The 21,570-nt window shown below is 39.0% G+C and overlaps 1 protein-coding gene and 1 long non-coding RNA gene across 10 annotated transcripts in view; one reads left to right on the top strand and one right to left on the bottom strand.

Moving 5' to 3' along the window:
• NOL4 (nucleolar protein 4) overlaps positions 1–21,230 on the top strand; it is a 189,405-nt gene extending 168,175 nt beyond the window's left edge. For all 8 annotated transcript variants that reach the window (XM_064385243.1, XM_064385248.1, XM_064385237.1 and 5 more), the window contains 3 exons: positions 8,870–9,050; positions 13,027–13,107; positions 19,283–21,230. In XM_064385243.1, the coding sequence (XP_064241313.1) occupies positions 8,870–9,050; positions 13,027–13,107; positions 19,283–19,476 (456 nt within the window). In that variant the 3' untranslated portion in view covers positions 19,477–21,230. The remainder of the gene's footprint in view (positions 1–8,869; positions 9,051–13,026; positions 13,108–19,282) is intronic.
• LOC135278668 (uncharacterized) overlaps positions 468–21,570 on the bottom strand; it is a 36,329-nt gene continuing 15,226 nt past the window's right edge. For both annotated transcript variants that reach the window (XR_010346126.1, XR_010346124.1), the window contains one exon: positions 468–6,934. This is a non-coding gene — a long non-coding RNA (uncharacterized LOC135278668). The remainder of the gene's footprint in view (positions 6,935–21,570) is intronic.

The raw sequence follows: 21,570 nt of genomic DNA, 5'->3' as shown, positions 1-21,570 counted from the left end.
GTTTATAGATGATGTGTCATTCTATCAGAAATGCAGAAGTCTGGGGTTCATTTATCTCTCTTCTACACAATGGCACATTTTATTTTGATCTTCTTTTTCCATGTCAGTCTCATGCTTTCATTTCTTGTTGAGCACTGGCTGATGTCATTTTTGATGTCTGGTGACAACAGTGATGGTGACAGTTCATTTCAGTGTTAATAATCTGAAAGCAAAATGAACCTATGCCATTCTAATCTGAAACTGAAGCATGGCTTTCTTTTCTTGGCTCTATATCCTGTGTCAGGAGGACAGTTCGGAGATCCTTGAAGTGCTGGCAGCTAACTTAACATTTTGATAGGCACTCTTCACGTTTCCACATCACTGTTGGTATTTCAGGCAGTTTAGATGCCTAACTGGACTCTCTATTACACTCAATTTAACTCAATTAGACTGTATCAATATTTCACCACCATCTAAAAAATTCTACTTATACTTTTTATCAGAACTATGAAAAAAAATTATATTGGACTTCAAAGCAAAATCATCATTAGTACCTAGATTTCTGGCAGTGACATGTTCATTACGGTTGCCTCTGCAAGCTAGGAGCAGTTTTTCATGTAATCTCAGGTTTTCGGGCCAGAAAATTCTACTCTGAGACTGATGTGCTCTCCATATAATGAGATGATAGACTCACAACTAAATAATGAGTGTTCAGCTTGGCTGGAATACCCAGCTCCAACTGAGCTACAAATTGAGTAGTACGTCACACAAGAATAGGCTTTCTCATTTTTTATGCATATTTTATTTAAGTAAGTAAAAGTGAAGAAAATAATGCAGAGAGAGTGGCAGAGAAAAACATAGTCTAGATCTGTTAACAGAGAATGGAAAACAAGTTAGAAATCCCCCAGCTGCTCCTTACAAGAGGAGAAATAGTGTGCAAACCCAAGAACAGCAATTATGTCCCACTTGATTTTACTGCTAAGTCCACTCCTGGATAATCAAAACACTTGCCAGTCAAAGGAATATCTAGCATGAGTTCTGTGATATTATTTGAACTTTACTTCATGTTTTATTTTAGCCAGCTTGCTCAAATTTGCATTGAGTACTTCTGGATAAAGTCTCAGGGGTCTTTCTGCTGGCTGTAAGTAGACCTCATCCATAAATCTAGTGCCTTTTCCTACAATGCTGTCTTGGAGGACAAATAAACTTAAAGGGGAAGGAATCTGTCTAAAGATGCAATTATTTTGTTATATCTATCTGTACTGATGGTTTTGGACAGCAGGTTATGGGACTGTCAATAGATGCATCATTTTAAGGAATGCTGTGAATACCCTGGGAGGTGGAGAAATACCCATGGAGAGATATTATGGGACAAATATAAATATAAATATATGTATAAGTCTTGAAAGGTTATCAGAGAAGAACTCTTCCCCTTAAATAAAATATTGCTGTTTTATATTTTAAGTGTTTTCCTAAAGAGAATATAAGATTTTAGCACTCATTTTTCAGGTCTCAGCTATGGATCTGGTACAGCAAGTTGAAATTTCATGTAGATGTTAATTTTTTTATTAATAATCCCTCAACATAAGGACTGGAAATTTTGTAGAACTTTTTTCAAAATACTTCGGAGGTAAGAAGACATGATGCCACATGGCTAACAGGTCACAAAAGTTAACATTTCTATGTGCAAATCCAGAGGCTGTGGCAAGTGCTTTGCTTTTCTTACTGTGAATACTGAAACTCTGCTGACTTAACTAAAAACTTGGGTTTTGTTCATTCCACTGTAAGAGAAATAAGGCTTTCTGGGGAAAGTAGTATCTTTTGTTAGATAAGCTTTTGGGCACAGGAGTTCTCCTGGTCTTGCCTTACATTGCCTCCATGCTGAGCTTACAGCTGTAAGAGCACATCTTACAATATTAAAATATGTCCTTTTAAAGGACTGTAATTATTCAGTACTTTAGATCTGAAGGTCAGCCAATGCAAAGGACTATTGTGTAGCTTCACTTGGATCTCAAACTTTAATTATGTAGGTCTATGAAACTATGAATTATGTAGGTATATTTTCTTTTTGTTCAAGCCTCACTAGTCTTGAATAGGCTTTATTTAGTGTAGTTTATTTAGTAGTAATCCCAACACAAACCTTAGCAACTGGAGAGGGGAGAAAGAATGTGCAATGGCAACCAAAACTGAAATGAAAGCTCGCATCCATCATTTGCAGAAATACCATTTCCACTACTGCTAAGCACACTGAGTCAACAACCTTACTGCAGAATTAAGGGAAAATTTAGCCTACTGTGATATGCCAAAGTAATGTTTAGCTGTCCAGGCTTCCAGGATATTGGCTATAAAATTAAAAGCTGGTTAAAACACTAGAGAGTTACTTTAACGTAATTAAAGCTAATAAAAGATCCAGTATTCTGTCAGAACAATGTGTGTCATCCAAGCAGTTGGTAGAATCATCACTTAAGATTACCTGACATCTCCCATTACAATACTAGGTGTGCAGTTTGATGATAACTTCATGACCTTCAGCCCACAGGGATTACATTTACTCTTCTCTATATCTTCCATCTGTTGAACTCTTTCAGAGATAATTACAACCATTTTCAAGAACGAGAAAAAATTTATCCTGTAAGGGTAGTTTGATCCTTAAGTATATTTGCCATTCCTTAAAAAAAAGAAAAAAAAGGCTCTGTGCTTGCTCTTGACAACATGATGTCATTTATACCAAGGATGTAACACTGGATACACATGTTTACACAATCAGTTTTATTTGTTAAATTCTGATTTCAGTGCAGAAAGGAGGGGAAAAGTGTTGGGGCTGGAGCCTGGTGAGGGTTGACAGGAGCAGTGAAAGCAAGGGACAAAGGGAAAGGGGCATTATGAGAAGTTGAGCAAGCTGAGGCTGGCAATGTGATGCAAACTGGCCAGGTGGATTAAAGAACTAGTGGTGAGAGAGGATCAGATACAATTAATGAGAAATAATGTGAGTTGAAACCAGGAGCTGCTCTGGCTAATTATGGAACCTGGCCTTGCTCCCTGTGGGACAAGATTTTTGGGATTAGGATACTGATAGGAGTCTGATCATAGAGGGAAAATCTCAAATGGAACCATCAGTGGCTGTAACAGTGATTAAATACAAACAAGGAAACAAAAGGCCTTGAGTTGTTGAAGCTTCTCAGGTATCTGGCATCAAGAGACCTGTTTGGAAAGGAGAGATTAGGATTTGCTAGTCAAGAAGATTGAAACTGAGATGATGAGTAGAAGAAAAGACTGGAGAAGAAAAGAGGATGGGGTGAAGTCTCAGGGATTTTGCAAAGAGAGAGCACAAGGTGTACACAATGTGGTCCTGCCAGCAGCAGATTGGTGTGTAAGAAGGGGCCAGATTCTGGGCCTTTCAGTGGGAGCCAGCTTTCATGTGGCTTATCCTCCTTTAAACACCTTGCTCCATGCAGATGGTGATGGCTGCTTACCCTGGCAACTGCTTCTCTGTGCAAAAACTGGGATGGGCAGAAAGCTCCCAGCCCCACAATCCTCTCCGGATATAGCAGGGTGTCTCGTGATATAATTTCTGAGTTGTTCCCAGTTAAAAACTTCAGAGTTTTTAAAAATTAATTTACACAAAGAGAAGCTCATTATGTTGTTACGGTTGCAGAACTCAAGAACTTTGTTGCAAAATCTCACCATCTGAAAAGCACTGATAAAAGTCCTATCTATCAAGAGTATTGTGAGGATTAATTTGGTATGCTTTGAAAAGTGTTGTGTGGTTTTATCATATGTTTCTATTTATTTTAGTCTTGATTGTAGAATTAAATTAGTGGGATTCAAATGAGAGAAATATATGAAACATTATCTACTTTCTTTTAAAGCCATATTACAAGCTACTGGGACCTAAAAAAAAATAAAATTTAAAGCCTGCTTTGTTTTTACAAGTGAATGATTTTTTCTTTTTTTTTTACTATGGTGAAAAAGTGGAAGACCATATGCAAATAGGCTTCCCTATTTGTTTGAAGACTTATCTGCATTTGAGTTTTCTTAACCTCAAAGTGGTATTCTAAAAGAAGTGTTTATTGACAAGAACAACAAGCAATTCACATTTTTCAGTTTAACTTATTAAAAAAGACAGTATCCAGAAATATGAAGTGAAAATGTGTTTGCCTTTCTGTATCTTTTCTAATTCATGGGAAAAAAATCACACTGACATAGGGGCAGTTAAAAGCTGTTATTCTCAGAGCCGTTGTTTGTCAGCCTGGGAAGTACTGCATTATTGAAAGCAATAGCTCTATGCGTGCCACCAGCTTTGCATTTTTGGAACATTATTATTTATACTCTTTTTGCAGAAGTTTTGTTAGCTCTGTGGTGAGCTGGCACTGGCCATGTGAGTTGATCTGCACACACATTCCCTGTCAGGATTTACATTTACATGTTAGCAATGCCTGTTGCTAGCAGGGAAGCCAAAGCAATAGTACTGCTCTCTCTTAATTGGAGTACACTGAATTTCTGACACTTGTGTATATAAGGGATCAAAACTCAGTAGAGCACAGATTTGCCAGGGCTCTCTATTTTCACAAACTATTGGGGGGTTTTTTGTTATTTTGGAGGTGATAAAGGAGATGGGGAACAGAAGGGTTCAGTGACACTGCTAAAGATGCTTCTACGAAGACTGTTTTAAAAGAGTTGTGTGTGCTGTGCCTCTGCTGGCAGGGGAACAAGAGGCTGGGAAGTGCCAGTGAGCCTTGCTCTTTGTACCACAGTCCTGACAATCTGCACCAACATCATGTTGCTGTGGATAGTGATTCTTTTGTAAACTATTCATTTGCTGCTCAGAGCATCAGTCAGAGCAAAGAAGGGTTTCTTCAATATGCAGGTTATGTAACATCTCATGGAAAATTTTGTTAGGATGTCCTGTCCTTAGAGGGTTACTAAATTGCTTCCCTGATTAAAAATAAAATCAGATATGTTTTTTCTATCTCCTCTTTTGTGGGGAAAAAAAGTGTTCTCCCAGTACAGACCTTGACATAAAACTGAGGTATAAATATCTCTGGTATATATCAAGTTGAGGATCACAGTAAGGACCTCATACTTCCTCTTTTCAAGCCAACAGATAAGTTTTTATTTCAGCATGCTTTTGTACCGATGAAGTATTTTTCCATATTCTGATTTCAGTCACTTTGCAGGTAATGTGCTCAAGACTTAAATGGCATCTCCTCCAAAATAAATTCAGAAGAGAAATATTGTAGAGGGATGATTTATTTCCTTTGCATATACTAAATTAAGATAGTGTGAGTCAAATTCTAGATGAACAGATGTTTTATCCGCACCTTGGCCATACTTCTAATTAAAGGTAAATTATAAATAGTTTAAAAATGGTTAATTAATACTTAAAAAATTTAGTATATTGTTATGATGGCAACAGTATATGTTTCAGGTAATTAGGTCACACATGTCTCTAAATGGTTAGTTAATTGCTAATGATTGTCTTGAAATCAAAGTATTTTTAAAATAAAATTTTAAATAAATAAGTCTTTTCAGTGTAAACATTATATAGCGAGAAACAAGAGGTGCTGAATAGCTAACTGCAGAATATTTCAAAGATCTGTTTTCAGTGGAACAACAATATATTTAATTTCTACATTACCTTAAAATCAAAGGCATTTCAGGGGAAAAGAATGAAGAGAATGAATCTATTAAGAATGAATCTCAGGTATACAAAATAAATATGATATTCATATTCTCCATCCCTAAGAAAAAGAGAGACTGTTCTTTATCCTTGGTATGGCTGGAAGGAAAAATGGCACAACTTTGCCCTTTGAACTACAAAACATTTCCAAAAAAGTGCTTAAATCCCTGGGGAATGTATGAGAGGCAGCACCTAACCCCCTGGAACCAGGCTCATGGTTCATAATCCTGCCAGTAGGGCTGATGCCTGAGTCTGCTAAGAAAAAACTTGACAAAAATCCTGCCCTTTTTTTGCATGTAGTCATGAAGACTGAGGTAAACACTTAATTGAGGAACAGATTTAATGTCTGAAATGTATAGCAACTTATTCATCCTTTAGGGACAGGTGATCAGTGTGCTCTTTAAAGAGATATGTTTATTATATTTAGAGGAAGCTCTTTTTGCGTAGTGGCCAAGAGATTAGAGTTCATATTCAGAACCAGGAGTCCTGGTTGCAACATCATCCTCAACTCCTTTAGCCTGCTTGAGAATTCCTTCCCCACTGGAGTGCCCAGACTCCACCTCAAGCCCCATCCCTTGGCACGTCACAGTGCCAAGTAGGGCTGAGATTAGTTCTGTACAAAGATCCCCCTTCAGTAGCACAGTTCCAACCTTGGATTTCTGACCTCAAAGCCGCCTGTGGATTTTGTGTTAGGGAGTAGCTGGAAGGGCAGTGTTTCTGAGAGGGACCTGAGTCATGCTCCCTTTTCGTGTGCAATCTCTGCAGCCCTGTGAATTGTGCATTCCTTCCTGTGCAGTGGCACAGCTTCAGCGATGACTCCCACCACTCCCACCACAGTTTTGCTCGGAGTCTGGTTGCTAGGAGATGGCTCTGAGTCCAGGTCCCATCCTCACCACAGCCAGCAGAGACCCTGCATCCCAATTCTTCCGCCTCTTCACCATGCACGGCGACAAGTAGCCAGAACTCTGGTCTCCCACTTCTTGGCTGTGTGCTCCCCTGCTGCATCCCCCAGCCAGGCTCTGCCTTCTGGGCTTTGCCAGGAGCTCAGTGCATCTGCTCTGCAAGAGATCCAGTTAGGGCTTCAGTGCCCTGACTAGAGGGGTTCTGGAGGACATGTAAATCCAGGGACAGCAAATCTGTGGGTTCCAGACAGCGAGGATAAGGAGACCAATTCTGAGACACTCTGCGCAGCTATAGGAGTTAGTGCTGTTTGCACTGTGCCCCTTGAGCACAGTTTAGTCCTTGATAGTTTAGCAGAAGTTCTGCTGTTGAGCTCTGTGAAAAAAAAAATGACACTGTGACTGAGTCTGTGGCAGGAAGTATCATTTAGTTTTAACATAAGGAGGCAGAACATCTGAGTTTTGAGAGTGTTAAAATTTTGGACGATGAGTTAAGCTACGTTGCCAAGATAGAACTTTACTGTGTAGCTTATGAATATTCTCTGGGAAAATAATACATTTTCTCTCATAAGAGATATCAATGACCTTTGGAGATAAAAGACAAGTGACATTAATGTTGAATTCCTGGCAAAAATACATTTCAATTCTGGCCACTTCTTTAAGATTATTGTTACTTAAGAAAATGCTTAGGAGACCACTTTGGCCAACTCTCTTAAAAATGTAAAGTTTAGCCTTAGCTCATAATACTGCCCAAGAGGCCCTATTCTTATTTATGGAATTAATTGTCTGATGGTTCAGTGTTCCATATTAAATATTAAAATTTCTGTTAATAGTATATATCCCTTCTCCTGGTTATTTCAATTGTGCTTCAGGTGAAAGTCTCTTTCACCAATAAATGCCTGCAAGACAGGGATGTTTTCATCTGAGAAAAGTTGATCGTGTCTTTCTGAGAAGTGAAACCAACAACTGCTCTTAATGCATACAGGATTCACAACCCTTTTTACTTCAACACAGAGACTGAACATTACTTGAACTATTTGATCTAAGTAAAAACTGTAAAAAAGGTTTCAGGTATTTTATAGAATTCTTAATAAGTTTGGTCATATTTATGAACCATAAAAGAGTTGTGCAGTGGAGATATGCATAAAATAGCAAAAATTCTTATACAAAGGGGAGGTAATTTTAGCAGATTTTTTTTTACAGTTAACTACTCTGAAAAGGTCCTTTAAAAACAAAACTTCCATAGATCCATTTTATATGAAAATCCTGAAATATATTTTCATCAGATGAGAGTATAAAATCAAACCCATAAAAAGGCAAGAAACAAAGAAAATGTTCAAATACATACATACTAGATCATATTTTGTGTCACTGAGGTCCCTGTGGAAGGACGAGCAGTCCCACAGTGATAGTTTTCCTTGTTTCCAACTACTGAAATGCATTAAATCTTCTCTCAATGCTTTTCTTTATTTCACCTGTGTCATTAATTAAGTTGCTACTGCAGCATTCTGTGATCATGAATGGAGGTGAGGTACTCTAAGCAGTAGATACAGTAAGTACAGATGGGGAATAATACACTTTCGCCTGAAGCATCTCCTTCCAGGGAAAATTGAAGGGCTGTTGTGCTAAATTCTGTTTAATATTACACAGTCATCAAAGAGGCAAATAGAAAGCATTGAGGAAAGCTCATGGTGTACAAACAGATGCTGCTGTTACACAGATAACAGCAGCATTCAAATCACTTTTGTGGAGGCAACCGTACTTTATGGCCTTTGTGTGGAAGGACACTGACTCAAACTTCTCCAAACACAGGAATGCAGTTTTATTCCATTCCTCTATTTCTTCTGTCATTTCTGAGACTGATTCATCAAAGTAAGTAGATGGTGCATTCTGTATTGGTTTAGCTTATCAAGAAATATAAGATTCTCTGACTTGTAAGAGTCACTCCAGTACTCAGGAAATGGCTGTTTCTTATCCTTTCCCACTATTCTGGACAGAGTTGGGTTTTGAAGAAGACTGTGAGCTCTTCAGGGTGAGAGGGTACATGTGCTCCTTTGAAAAACAGTATGGCTGGTTTGTGGAGCACAAATAAATGAATATTCTCAGATTTTTAGGAAACCTGTATTCTTACTTACTTCCATAGTTTCTTTTATGCTGATATTTGGTAAATCAGAAACATATCCTTGCTTGTTTAACATGCATTATACTTTTGTGAAAGCAATAGATGTAGAATCTTAACAATGGAAAAGGCTTTCACGTGCAAGGTGAAATGTAACCATAATTCCAAACCTTTTCTTGTTTTTTTTTGCAGGATGAGGCTGCTCCAGCTGACAAGCAGTGCAAACAGGAGCCAGCCCAGGTCACTTACTCAACATCAGCTGTTTCCAGCACGCAGGAGGTGTTGTACATCAACGGCAACGGGACCTACAGTTACCATAGTTACAGAGGGCTCGGAGGTGGGCTGCTAAATCTCAATGATGCTTCTAGTAGTGGTGAGTTTCCTTACAGATTGTGGCTGTATGTGTATGTGCTGATGTGTACTTCCCCCTGCTGTACAGAAAGCTAGTCCATGGGGTTCAATAGCCATCGGCTATTATCACATAATGAGCAGGAGCAAAATCCTGCAAACAGCTACTGCTGAGCAAAATACTTGCTCCCTGCATGCTAGTCTCTTTCCAGCTTCAAGGGACTAATACACAACAGGGCAAGACTGAACCATAAGCCTCTAACAAAGCTGAGTAAAAACAATGCCAGGTTAGATCTTCAATCTGTTTGCATGACTTTATAGGACCTTATCACTACTGTCCTCTCCTACACTGATCACAAAAGGAGGCCATTAGTATATTTTTGGCTCAAGTTTCAAAACATGCAACTCCATATTGTGTAACACAAATGAATTGACATAGGTTAGTCACAGGGTCTCACCAGCTACTTTAATTTACCACAGATAAGAATCTGGCATACCAAGTGTTAAATGTGAAATCAGCATATTCATTTATACCCTATACTAAAAATTATAAGGTAAACATGTCACCATGAGGTTGTACGTCCCTCTGAAAAAACAAGTGGTGTAATTTATTTAGATCACGTTCCTTTCTTCTTACATCAGCATGCTTTTGTAACATAAAAATGTAAGCAAATTGTAGTATTTGTTTCAAATTGTCCCTCATATTGATTTTGTACAAATGCAGAGCAATACCCTTCTGATAAAAAGGGTATTGTCTCTCTGTCAGAGAAATGCGATTCATCTGGAAGCCTGAGGTTTTATCGATTCCCAGGACTGTATTTAAAGAAAAGTCTCAGAGGATGTAGAAATCCCTGGTGTTTTGTCCTGGCTGATCCCTCTTTGGCAAGGAAGAGTGCCAGTTCAGGTAGAGCAGCTGACAGCCTAGATGAGAATTGCCCAGTTACAGCCTCTACATTCGGCATGCTCAGCAATTTTTAAAATGCTACCAGGGCTGCAGCCTGCAAGGAGTTATTGGAATGTGGTGTGCTGAGGACCTTCAGTCACATCTTCTTCCTCATCCCCTGCCTGCAAAATTCTCAAAGGTCTGTGGATGATTTGTGCTAAGTTTTTGAAAGTCTTTAAATAGGTAATACTTTAGTTGTCAAAAGTCTTTGACTCGGTGTGAATAATGATTACAATTGTTTGCATACATGTGAAGAGCACATCTGAGGCACTGAATATGGTCTCTCATCAAATATTTTCATAACAGTAAGACAAGCCTTGGAAATATGGGTTTGTTTGCGAAAATGCACAAGAACTTTTTAAAATTGTCTTTTACATTATGCCCAGAGAGGATCTGAACCAGCTCCCACTGAAAACAGTTGGCATTTGCTCTTTTACCCAAGTAAGAGTAGGATTAAGCTCCCCATGTGTTATTTGTCAGCAAAAGCCATCAATATTGTCCTGGTTTATATAATCTTGAAGTATGAGAAATCACAACTGTTTTGTGTACTTGTTTTTCCCTTCAAACTTCTTGTAATAGGATACATTTTCATAACTAGCATTTTGCAGTGACTTGTGGGGTTTAGGCAAAAGTATTCTATGTCGCTTCAGCATGCAATTTTACAAAATGATGTACAAATTAAATGCCATCTGTGGCATCACAGGAGAGGTTTTTTGGGAACAGATAATAGGCAGCAGCACCCACCATCCAACCACCAGCATTTTTAGCCATCAATTTGTCTTGCCTTCTGATTAGAAGCCACATCTTTTTTGTGCCTTTAACATAGAGGACTCCGGTGCTTTTTTCACAATTAAAGCTCAAGACAGGTTTGTATACAGACATATGCTCGAACATTTCTTCTTCCTGGTCTTTCCCTACTTGCACTGGACAATTTTGTCTGTATGTCCTTTTAGTTTGAAAAACCAGTAAGCCATTGCACTTCTCCCATATGGTTGTGGGAGGTTGGAAGGTTGTGCAAAGGTGCCTGTCTTCTCCACAGGGATCCTATACAAGTCAAAGTACATAAACTCCGGAAGTCAAAATCTTTGTGTGTCAGGACTTGGAAATCAGTTGTTGATGCTGACAGTCTAGTTAGGTGGGTGATTTGTGATCCACTTGCCATTTGGGGAAGATCATGAAGAAAGTTGTGGAAAGACAACTCCATCCATTCCTTAGTCTCATTGACACAAAACCAACCAGGTGCCAACCTAATTATCTCTCGGATATTAAGGGTAAAATGCTCTGGCTTTGGTAGCTGGTTTCCCCACAGGAGAAATGGGAGGACTTGGAGGCCAGTGAATCTGTCAGTCCTCTCTGATGTGTCCATTGGCAGACAAGAGGAGCGGTTCAAGTTGCAGTTGACAGGGGTAAGCATTGCCGTCCTGACAGACCTCACTGGACCCTTGTTTGCAGTCATTACACTGTTTCAAGTACTCTTGTTCCAAACATGCAAGGCTGTTAAAATGGTTAATGAGCTACTTCTCTGGAGAACAGGATATTTACTTGTGAATTGTTTTCAGCAGCTAAGAACTAATTTAAAAATGCAATTCCTTTTCTATATAGTAACCTATCAAATGTTCTTGTGACATTTATAGATGTTCTCCTAGTGTAAAAACAAATACACACCTCAGTCAGAATGCATATATAAACAAATAAGGTCTGGGTTTTTTGTACCTGCTAAAACAGAAAAAAAAAAATGTTGCAATACCTGCAATAGCTATCTAAAACTCACTGCCTGATTACCTATTTCCCGACCTTCCCCCACAGTAAATATAATAATTAATGTCCAACTAACTGTCTGTCTAGTAGTCCAGCTGATGTATGTATTTTGTATTCTGTGTCTCATTTAATTTGGCTATTTCCTCCATATAAAGTTCACCCCTACTCCGACCTTACAGACTTAGCTATCTGTTCTCCCAACTGTTTGGTGGCTCTGGCTCAGGGACCTCTCTCTGCCTGCTGTTGCAGTGCTTCCCTCCTCATGGGGAGGTCAGTCATTCCACATGGCTAATTACAGAGCCATAATTAGCTCCTCACACAACTGCATGGGGCAAGCCTTCATGGAACTGCTCAATATGAGCAAACAGAATGTAGCAGCTTGTGCAATGACCCCTCCTCTATTATGGGCTGGCAAAAAAGCACAGAAGGAAAAGACTTGGTCTTACAGCACCAAGGTGTCCTTCCCCCCTCCTTTTAAACATTTTAGGCCAATCCATCTTGGCTGGAAAAATTCACCAAGCAATCTGCAATCTGTGGGTTGAAAGAGTCTCTGTCAGCCTGTACATGGGCTGGGGAGAAGCCTTTGATCATGTTGTATTTGATTTGTTTAGATAGTAAAGGAGATCTACTTTTTGAGAAGGGTGGATTTCCACAGCTCTCTTTTTTAAGGCTAATGCAGTTCCTGTTACAGAACTGAATGTAGAATCTCCAAGGTGCAATAGCTCACTGAATGGAAACAAATTTTCCTGCCAGCTCTTAGCCAGCTACAAAGGCTTCAGCTGTCTCCCTTCTATCATTCCTGGACTGAGCTCAGAAGAGGGTCCAGCTTGAGGGCAGGAGGGTGAGGACAGGAGATAATGTTGGGAGCAAAAGTTCTTGATACCACCAGGAGCTGTTGAAGTCCCTACATGTAGCCCGAGCATTGCCTGAGGGAGTGGGACTGGCTTGTCTCCCCATGTATTACAGTCCAATGGATTGCTGTCTGCCCTCTCCTGATTGTCAGCACTCTCTGAAGTCATGTTGGGCTCCTTGGAGTCATGGTGTTTGCAGTTGCTTCATTTCCTGAAGTCCATTTTCTGTAAGAGTTGCGGAATGTGTTTCTGCTGCCATAGCTGGGTTGCCTGGAGGTGATTTGGGACTGTTTCTTCTGCATTGTCTGGTTTTCTAGCCAGAAATGTCAATCAGTTCCTTTTGTGTATGTAAAAAGAAAGTATTTCAGACTCTGTGTTGGGCTGGTCATGCAGAATGTGCCCTCATGTCACAGTAAGACAAAGTGTTGTGTCTCCATTTCTCTCCACAGATCTGCAGCCTACCTCCACCACAGCCACAACTCAGCACTGCATCCCAGGCACCACGAACGTCCAGTCCCCTTCCAGCTCAGGTGAGTTCTTAGGCTGAATCCCATTATGTTCACACCACAGCAGTTCATGTCCCCGGCAGGCTTCTCCTTCAGCCTCCTCTCCCACGGCAGGCCTGCAGACCATGATGGCCTAATGGCCCAGCTGATGGCTGAGGGACTTCCCCCACACTGCTCACCTCTCCCTGCTGCTCCCTTCCAGAGGTTATGCCCTCTCAGCTCTTCCCTGCTTTAGCCAGGCCTCCTACCCATGTGCCAGTCAGCCTTCCTGGTCCTTTGCATCCTGGTCCTGCAGATGATGCAGCCCTGCTGAAGACAATGGGGTAGCTGGGGGAACGTCTCAGAGCAGGTGCTGCTGACCTCCAAGGATCTGCATGACCATGCTGATCTGCAGCAGGGAGAGAAGTTCTGAGCACTCTTGTCTACTTGTTGGTGAGACAACAGGGAAGGAAGGCACCTCCTTTCCACATCCAAAAATTTGGTCAAATTGTAACCTTCTGTAAAATCTTGGCACTTGCATGATTGATGCCAATGTTAAACTTGGTGATATTCTTGGTGGCAAACTAGGGGGGGAAAAAGTCCCAACAGATATGAATATCCAATGTGTAGCTAGTTTTAAAGTGCTGAGTGGGTTATTCATAAGTTGGCTTGCCAGGATGTAGTAGTTAAATGGGGTTTTTGCTGTGGTTCTCCTCTCCAGATCTTCTTTATACCTCTACTCTTGCACAGTCTTTTGTATTCTCAGTGCTACCCTGATGACATGAAAGTAGAGAGAGGGGAAAGAGAACACAGTTTGTCTCTAACACAGAGCCTGGAGCATGAAGAAACAGATCAAGGGTGATAGATGTAGGAACCTGGGACAGTATGTTTAATCCCATTTGAAAACCCAAAAGGTGGGGTTGGGAGAAGTTAAATGGTTTGACCTGTATTTTGGCATAGGTGACTTTCTTACTAGAAAATGCTGGCTGAATTTTCTGTTAAGACCTTCCCCACATTCCTCTTCCTCCTTCCTCATCCTCTTCAAATTATCAGACATGTGGCAAAGGCAAGTACTACTCTGTTCCCTCTGCAGGGATGGAAATGGAATGTACTGGGCAGTATCCTACTTTCCTACCTCTGCAAAAAGCTGAGGTGACAACTGTTAAGGCAACACAGTATACACCTCATAATTAGTCTCTTGTGGTGGATAGGGAGGATCTCACATAATCCTTTAATCACAGACCACTGTGTTTCCTGATCACTGAAAATGAATGATGGCTGTAGGCATTTCTATGTTTTTCATATCACTTTCCTCAGGCAAGACAGCATTTTTCCCCTGCTGTCTAAAGTAGCAGAAGATGTGTCTTCCAGAGGGAGAGGTGTAGAAGGGAGAAAGGTGCTTAAAAGCTCCAATTCATCAGTCCCTGTTTTCTTGATTTCTCCTGGCACTTGAAACAGTACTTTTAGGAACATCTGCTCTATGTTTGAAGGCAGGAGGAAAAGAGGCATTGATAGATACATAATATCACAATAAAGCATTCTTATTACAATAAATACATCTGATTTGGAAAGAAAAGGTAGCATACTTTGATAAGTTTTTTGTTCTATTTTGTTTTATTGCAGTATATAAGAATGTAGTCAAACCTCTCCTCTAAAGCCATTCGTGGGGAAAAAATTGAAGAGGAGAATAGGTGCAATAGAAAAGTTACACACAAGAGATTTCAAAGCATGGGCAAATGTATTTTTCTCTAAATAAGTGCTTTTGTATTATCAGTGATGAAAAAGGTTGCTTAACTATTAATGAATGTAGATGCTTAAGCACATAAAACTTTAAAAAATATGTTTTATTCTACGTTACTATCTGCAATAGTGATAACCATTTTGAGAGTCACTGACACATTTATTATTCTTTCAATAGTTATTAATTGTAAGATTGGTAGTTACCCAGTGACAACATACAATTCTTAAAGGAATTTTGCTGAGACAGTTGATAGTGTCTAAGCAATCAGTATCAACACATCTACATCTCACCCGTATTTTGGAATTTGATATAAATCTCATTGGTAATGAGTACTGCATGAGGCAGTAACTAGTTCCATTAAAGTCTTGTAATTTACAGAAAAAGCCATTTGTTCCACAATGTATTTAGTGTATTTAATGGCAGACATGTCTAGCAGCTAGTTTGATAAATGTTTGTCTAGCACATGAGGAGTGGGTTTTTAGAGTTTTCATATTCAGCCTGATGTGGTTCCAACAAGAACAATTGCACCTCACATGGGAAATTAGGTCAATGTAACTGGACAGAGATAGTAAATTAAAAATATTCCCATGTTAAAGTGTCAATCAGGTGGCCTAAAAAAGAGGCAGATGAACAATACTTTAGCCTTCTGAAAGAGTATAAAATAAAGGGTTTGTCTCAGCAATTTGTTGAATCCACTGCTTGGGAGAATGTTGTGCTGTTATACAAACATGGAAGGTGACAATTTCATGTTATGCCAATATACTCTAAGAGAAAGAAAAAAAATGGAAATAAGACTTCTCCTGTCCTAATCTCTGTGATATATGCTTAATATTTTCTTCTCAGCAGACATCGTGGAACCTGATAATGTTTGCAATCAAAATTTTTAATAGTCCTGAAGTATTTCAGAATAGGAAGCAGTATGCTAAAATGTGCAGTAACATCTTGAAGGAACCTGACAAAAATATACAGATTTCCCTCTTTGCAAGTTCTTTTTTGTTCCTGGCAGCTTAATAAATTATGGTAAATACACTAAAGAAAGTAAAGATAGTTATTAAAAGACATGATGGTGAAGCTGTTCAGCTTTTTCCAGATTTAGTAACCTGTAGTGATGGCTTGTGGAGATAGATGTACATAAAGTGTCCTTAACCAGCTATTTTAAGCCTTCAAAATAGCTGTGACTTATTTTTCTGATTAAAGAGATATGGTAGGTATGAATAAGGTTTAGGTTTCCATGTTTCAGTAGCTGATGTGCATAATGGGAAAAATTTACACTACAAGAATGCACTTCTAGGTTGCACTTATTCCTTATTTTTTAAATGACCAGGTATGACTGATGAAGCTACAAATAAGTTACAATATTTTAGTATTCAGCAGCCTGGACAACCTCTGAGAACCTCTATTACTGCCAGTGACTGTCTATCATAGCTGTTAAAAGCCGAGACCAATATAACACATCCTGGGACTAATCTCTGAGTGAGGTGTTCTTCCAGATATTAAAGCTTGGGCTGTCATAGGTAAGCTTTAGAGGTGAGATGTAGGGGTCACATAACATAATTAAAAGCTAAAATTCTTGTCTCCACATGAAGTATTGGATATTTTTTTCCTGTTCAGTCCTCTGGCAGCTTCCCTTCCTGAAAAGGCATGGGTGTTCTCAGTGTCCCAAAATTATAGCTATGAAACTTTTCTCTGTGTGTGTATCCCTTTGTTTTTTTCCTCAAGGGGATTTTCTTTGAGGGGGAAGGAAGACAGCACTGTGAGTTGTTAACTACAAGGCAGGAGCTGGGGAGTGAAGTAAAATCCCATTTCCTAGTAAATAAAATTTAAAAAAACCAAAACCCCACCAAGTAGTTTGAAGGAACTGTGTACATTAAAATTTGAGATGTCTTCTTTTTCTTTGTATAAAAGAGCTCTTACACAACAGAAATCTCCCAGACCAAGAGGATTTTTGGATTGTGATTGTTCCTTGTGTATGCAGACTGCCATCTGTTTTTTTCCAGTACTTTCAGGATGCAAACAAAAACATTTTGAAGAATTAAAGAACTTTCTTTATGAAAGTCAATCCAGACATCTAGGAATACAGAGCCAGCCAGATCTTCGGACTATGTAAATAACTGTAACCCTATAGACTTGTGAGGACTTATACACTGATTTGTGCATGTTGGATATCTGGTCTTCTAGTTTTCCTTTCAGGTCAGTCACCATCAGTTTGTGTAAGGAAAACCTGAGGGGTATGACCTTTCCATGTATATTCTACTTATGAATGACATAAACTGATATACTATTCTGTCACTTAAAATCTGGATTAACAATGGGAAAAGCCCTTCTGTTACATTTCATAAAATGAAATTATCTGCTGCAGAAGCTCTGTTCTGCCAGATATTGTCTATGTGTGTGTGTCTGTGTGTGTCTGTGTGTGTCTGTGTGAGTGTTTTTGGCAGTGACATGAATGAAAGTCAAGGAAAGAACATAAAACTTAAAGTAGGTTCATATGGAGCACAATGCCCTCAATATGTCAGTGGCAGCTTTTTCACTACTGCCTCAATAAATATAGAAGTCTTTAATGGCTCCGTACAACCGTTCAGCCCAACTGGCATTATGATTGGTATACCATTCTTCCCTGTGCTGGTTTAAGATTTTATTTTAAAATAACTTCTGAGCTTCTTCACAGTCATCATTTTCCTGCAGTGTGCGGTCACACCAAACAAATCACAGAGCTAATTATGCTTAATTTATCCTTTGTACACTGCAAGTAATTTAAAAGTCAGTTCATTTATACCAGTGTAAAAGCAGATAATACAAGTTGCAAGGCTAAGTGCTACTCATGCTAGTTGTGCAGTAGGAAATCAGATCTAATAGGACCCTTTCTGTTTGAGCAGCTTCTTTTCATAGTCCCAGCTCTGCTTTTATTTACTCAAGGGGAGATTTTTCATTAACTTCAGTTTTTGTAGGGACATGGCAATCTCCACATTTTTGTGTGGTCTCATCTGTACCTCTGCACAGATTTATAAAAAAGAAAATTAAAAAAGGTTTATGACAGATCTTCAGCTTCTGAAAATCAGACATCTCTTGCCATTAGTGCTTATGGTTGTGAGTCTATGTTTTTGAATCTTATACATTTTGTGGGATTATTTAGGAGAACCTCCACAGTATGAATTAGTGTGTTCTGTGTTCCACAGTTGAATATGCTAAATTTTAAAATTATTCCAGTCTTTGCTGGAAAATCTTGGCATTGACATATATTGTACCTGTCAAATTGAAGAGTGACATTTTTCTCATAGGAAAGCAAGATACATTGCTTTGGATATCTTAATCCCAATTTCCAGGAGAGTATTAACATTAGGGTCTGGCTACTCTGATCTTCTGCCTGCTGGAAGTATAGATTTGCTACGCTGTCAAAATGAGAGAGCAGCATTTCCCAGATTTCACAAAGTATATTGTTTAATAGGTATAATTGCCATCTATACCCTTCTATATATGTTCAAAAAAGTCCTCAGTTCAATTCTATCTGTCCAAATTTACACTCCAGGAAGAAAAAACATGTTAAGTGGAAATTACAAACACTTCATTAAAGCACCATGGGTCTTAGCTGGTTAATAACTGATCAAACAGCCAGGGAAATTCCACACAAAGCCAAAGTTTTTGATGGCAGATGTTCTGCCAGTCAGTAACCTGCAGACTGCCCTCAGGAATGCTGTCTTCCATCTGAAGTATTCATGGTCTTGAGAATATTTTTTGAAGAAAAGTGCTAAGCATATTGCTGTGAGCTGCCAATACAACAGCATGGTGATTGCTGCAGAATCTCTTGTCACTGTTCTGGCCTTACGAGATCCTTGCAATGTGATGCCAGCTGTATGCAGCCCTCACAGATGATAGTGTGCTCCTCACTGTGGCAGCCAGATTGTCACCAGCCTAATCTCATTCATGAGCAGCTATTTATGTAAGTGATCAGACAGCGTCAGGCAAGTCATGTGGATGACCATTTATCTATGTCTGCAAGGGATTCAATCTGGCCACATGCTGATTGAAGCATAAAATGTGAAAATAGCTGTCTAGAGAATGTAAGTTGGATTTTCTGTGATAAAAATTGCAAGTTTGCATATTGCCATGAAGTCCACCAGGGCAGCTGGAGCTGGGGGAGGCACAGGACATGAATCTTCTGCCTGATTACCGTTATCAGATCCCAGGACAGGGCTTGGGGTGCAAATGGCTCACACTCTCGGACTATGCTCCTGGAGGGTAATTTTCTGCTGGCAATGGACTTGCCCCTCATGTTCTGTTAGTGGGGTCTGTGATACATTATATAAATAAATTGTTGTGGTTCCTGTCAAGGGGACTGGTAACAGAACAGTTATTGCTCATTTCTGCTACTTGCACTCAGCTGACAGCAGGTCCTACTACTCTTCATTTGTATCTACAAACCTGTGAAACATCTCTGGCAGCTGATCTGAAGCTTCTTTTCTTTCCCTTTACTGTCTGCAGGTCCAACAGATCTCAGTATGAAGAGGCAGTTAGCAACCAGCTCTGGATCCTCCAGTAGTTCCAGCTCCAGACCCCAGCTGAGCCCGACTGAAATAAACGCAGTGAGGCAGCTTGTGGCGGGGTACCGAGAGTCAGCCGCGTTTTTGTTGCGCTCTGCAGATGAACTGGAAAACCTTATTTTGCAGCAGAACTGAGTCATGTGACCTTCACACCGGCCTGGTCTTATCTCAGAATTTCCACTAATGACATTTTTGATTTCCCAGAGCACACACTTCAGTTACTGCACAGTCTTTTAGGAGAGTTAATTACCATAATGCCACACTGTTCTTGATCCATAAAGTGATGTGTTAAGGTGCTTCAAGTGAACTTCGACCTCTGGTGTTTCCGAGGTACTTTACTGTGTCCAGGCTATTGCTTTTGTTTTAGTGTGTCAGCATAAATATCGAAAAAGTGGCTAGAAATTAACTCATTCTAACAAGTGGAGGAAACAGAAGATGCTGTGATGGTTTTTTAAAACAAGTGGTTCAAGATCCAAGTGCAATATTAGTGGAATGTGATACTGACTCATTGGACTTAAAGCTGCAGTATATGGCAAAACATTGCCAAATGTCCTGTTGCTACAGGGCACAATTGCAATTAAAAGGATCTTGTATTTTAAAAAAATGTAATTTTTATAAAAAACGAAACAAAAGATTTTTGTTTTCATTCAAGATTTTTCATTTTTACTTTGGTAAACTTTTTCACTGGTCCTGAAAATGTTTTGAGGAGCTATTTTAAGTCCCCCCTTCCTCTCTTGAATCCTTGGCTGTGCCCTTCTCCCCAACTTCATATTCTTTCTACAACGAGTAACTCTTGATGCTGGATAATTTCCTCCCCTGTGTACTGTAAATTGTCATCTATGGAATACCTTCCAAAGGAAGTATGCATTTCCTGCATTCATGCCATTCTCAACTCCATTCTGTAATATATTGCAGCTTTATTAGCAATTAATAAAGAGTTGAGCGTTTTTTAAAAAAGACATATCGTTGAGAAAAAAAAGATGATTTGATTTCTTATGGTGAGCTCATCTGACTCCATGATCACTGCTGCTGTCTTATACAAGTCCCTCTAGTTGTGATTGGATGTAGATGATGAATGTTAAGAGGTTGCAAGTGACAATCTGAAAATTTGCACTCTTGTGTGTATTTATTTTTTTTCCTTAATTTAAACAAAATTCTTACCAGGGAAGGTCATTGACACTTCTGGTATAATTTGTATAATTCCCAGGCCTAGCTAAAACCTGTACAAAACTGTAAGTGGATGCAGCTGCAACTATAATAAAACTCTTCTCTCCCCTTCCCCACTCTTCCTAACCCCTCTATTTCCTATTTTATAATATTGATTACACATTAATGGTGTTTTCTTTGTGCACTATGGCAGGCTTCTTTTTAAGTATATAGAAAAAGGTACTTTAGTTTATGCTTATTGTACTATCTGTTCTGTTGTTTAGCTTTTGTTGAATAACAAGTTTCTTGTGCATTCCTAAATTTGCCTTATTTCATGTACAAAATTTTATGTAATTCCGTTTTTGACAATGAGTTTAAGGCATCAGTGATATTTTATATCTACTTGTTACATATAGTTTTCCAAGTAATGACTGTGATTGTGACCAAGTAATGTGCACTTTTTCTTGTAACTGTGGACATTGCTATGCTTTTTTTTTTCTCTAGTGTTTCTAGAATTACTGTTGCTTACAGTTATGTAAAAGAAAAAGAACTTTTGTGATACTGTTGGTGAATATTAATGTGAAAAAGCCTATGAAATATGAGTATTTTGGAGGTACATAGATACACAAACATCTCTAAGTTGTGGACTCATGTTCACATATTTAAATGAGAATTCAAAACCTGAGGGCTGGAATCATTTCCTCTGTTTTGTTTGGGTAAATAAACAGATTTCTGTGTTTAAATACATGATTGTGAAACATTATAACATTTAAATAGAATAGCATTTAAAGCTATAACTGTAATGGTCTTTAAACAGGGAAAACGGCTTTCCAGTCCAATTCATGCAGTCCCTCAAACATAGTTTTTCAATATTACTTAGTAAATCCACTAGGATTGAGTAACTAGCATATATAATTTAAAGTTGACTGGAGGGAACAGCATTTTGCCACTCTACATTTGTTCTAATGATGAGAAACTATTAGATGTCTTTTTAGAGGCCCCTATTCTTGGATATAAGAATATTGTTGGAAATCCTTACCAGCTGTTGCCCATCGCTTGGGAGGTGCATTTGTTTCTAACATC

The sequence above is a fragment of the Passer domesticus genome, chromosome 1 (assembly GCF_036417665.1).
Source record: "Passer domesticus isolate bPasDom1 chromosome 1, bPasDom1.hap1, whole genome shotgun sequence".
NCBI classification, from domain to species: domain Eukaryota; kingdom Metazoa; phylum Chordata; class Aves; order Passeriformes; family Passeridae; genus Passer; species Passer domesticus.
Note: the sequence above shows the minus strand (reverse complement) of the source record. Positions and strands in the feature narration are given on the sequence as shown.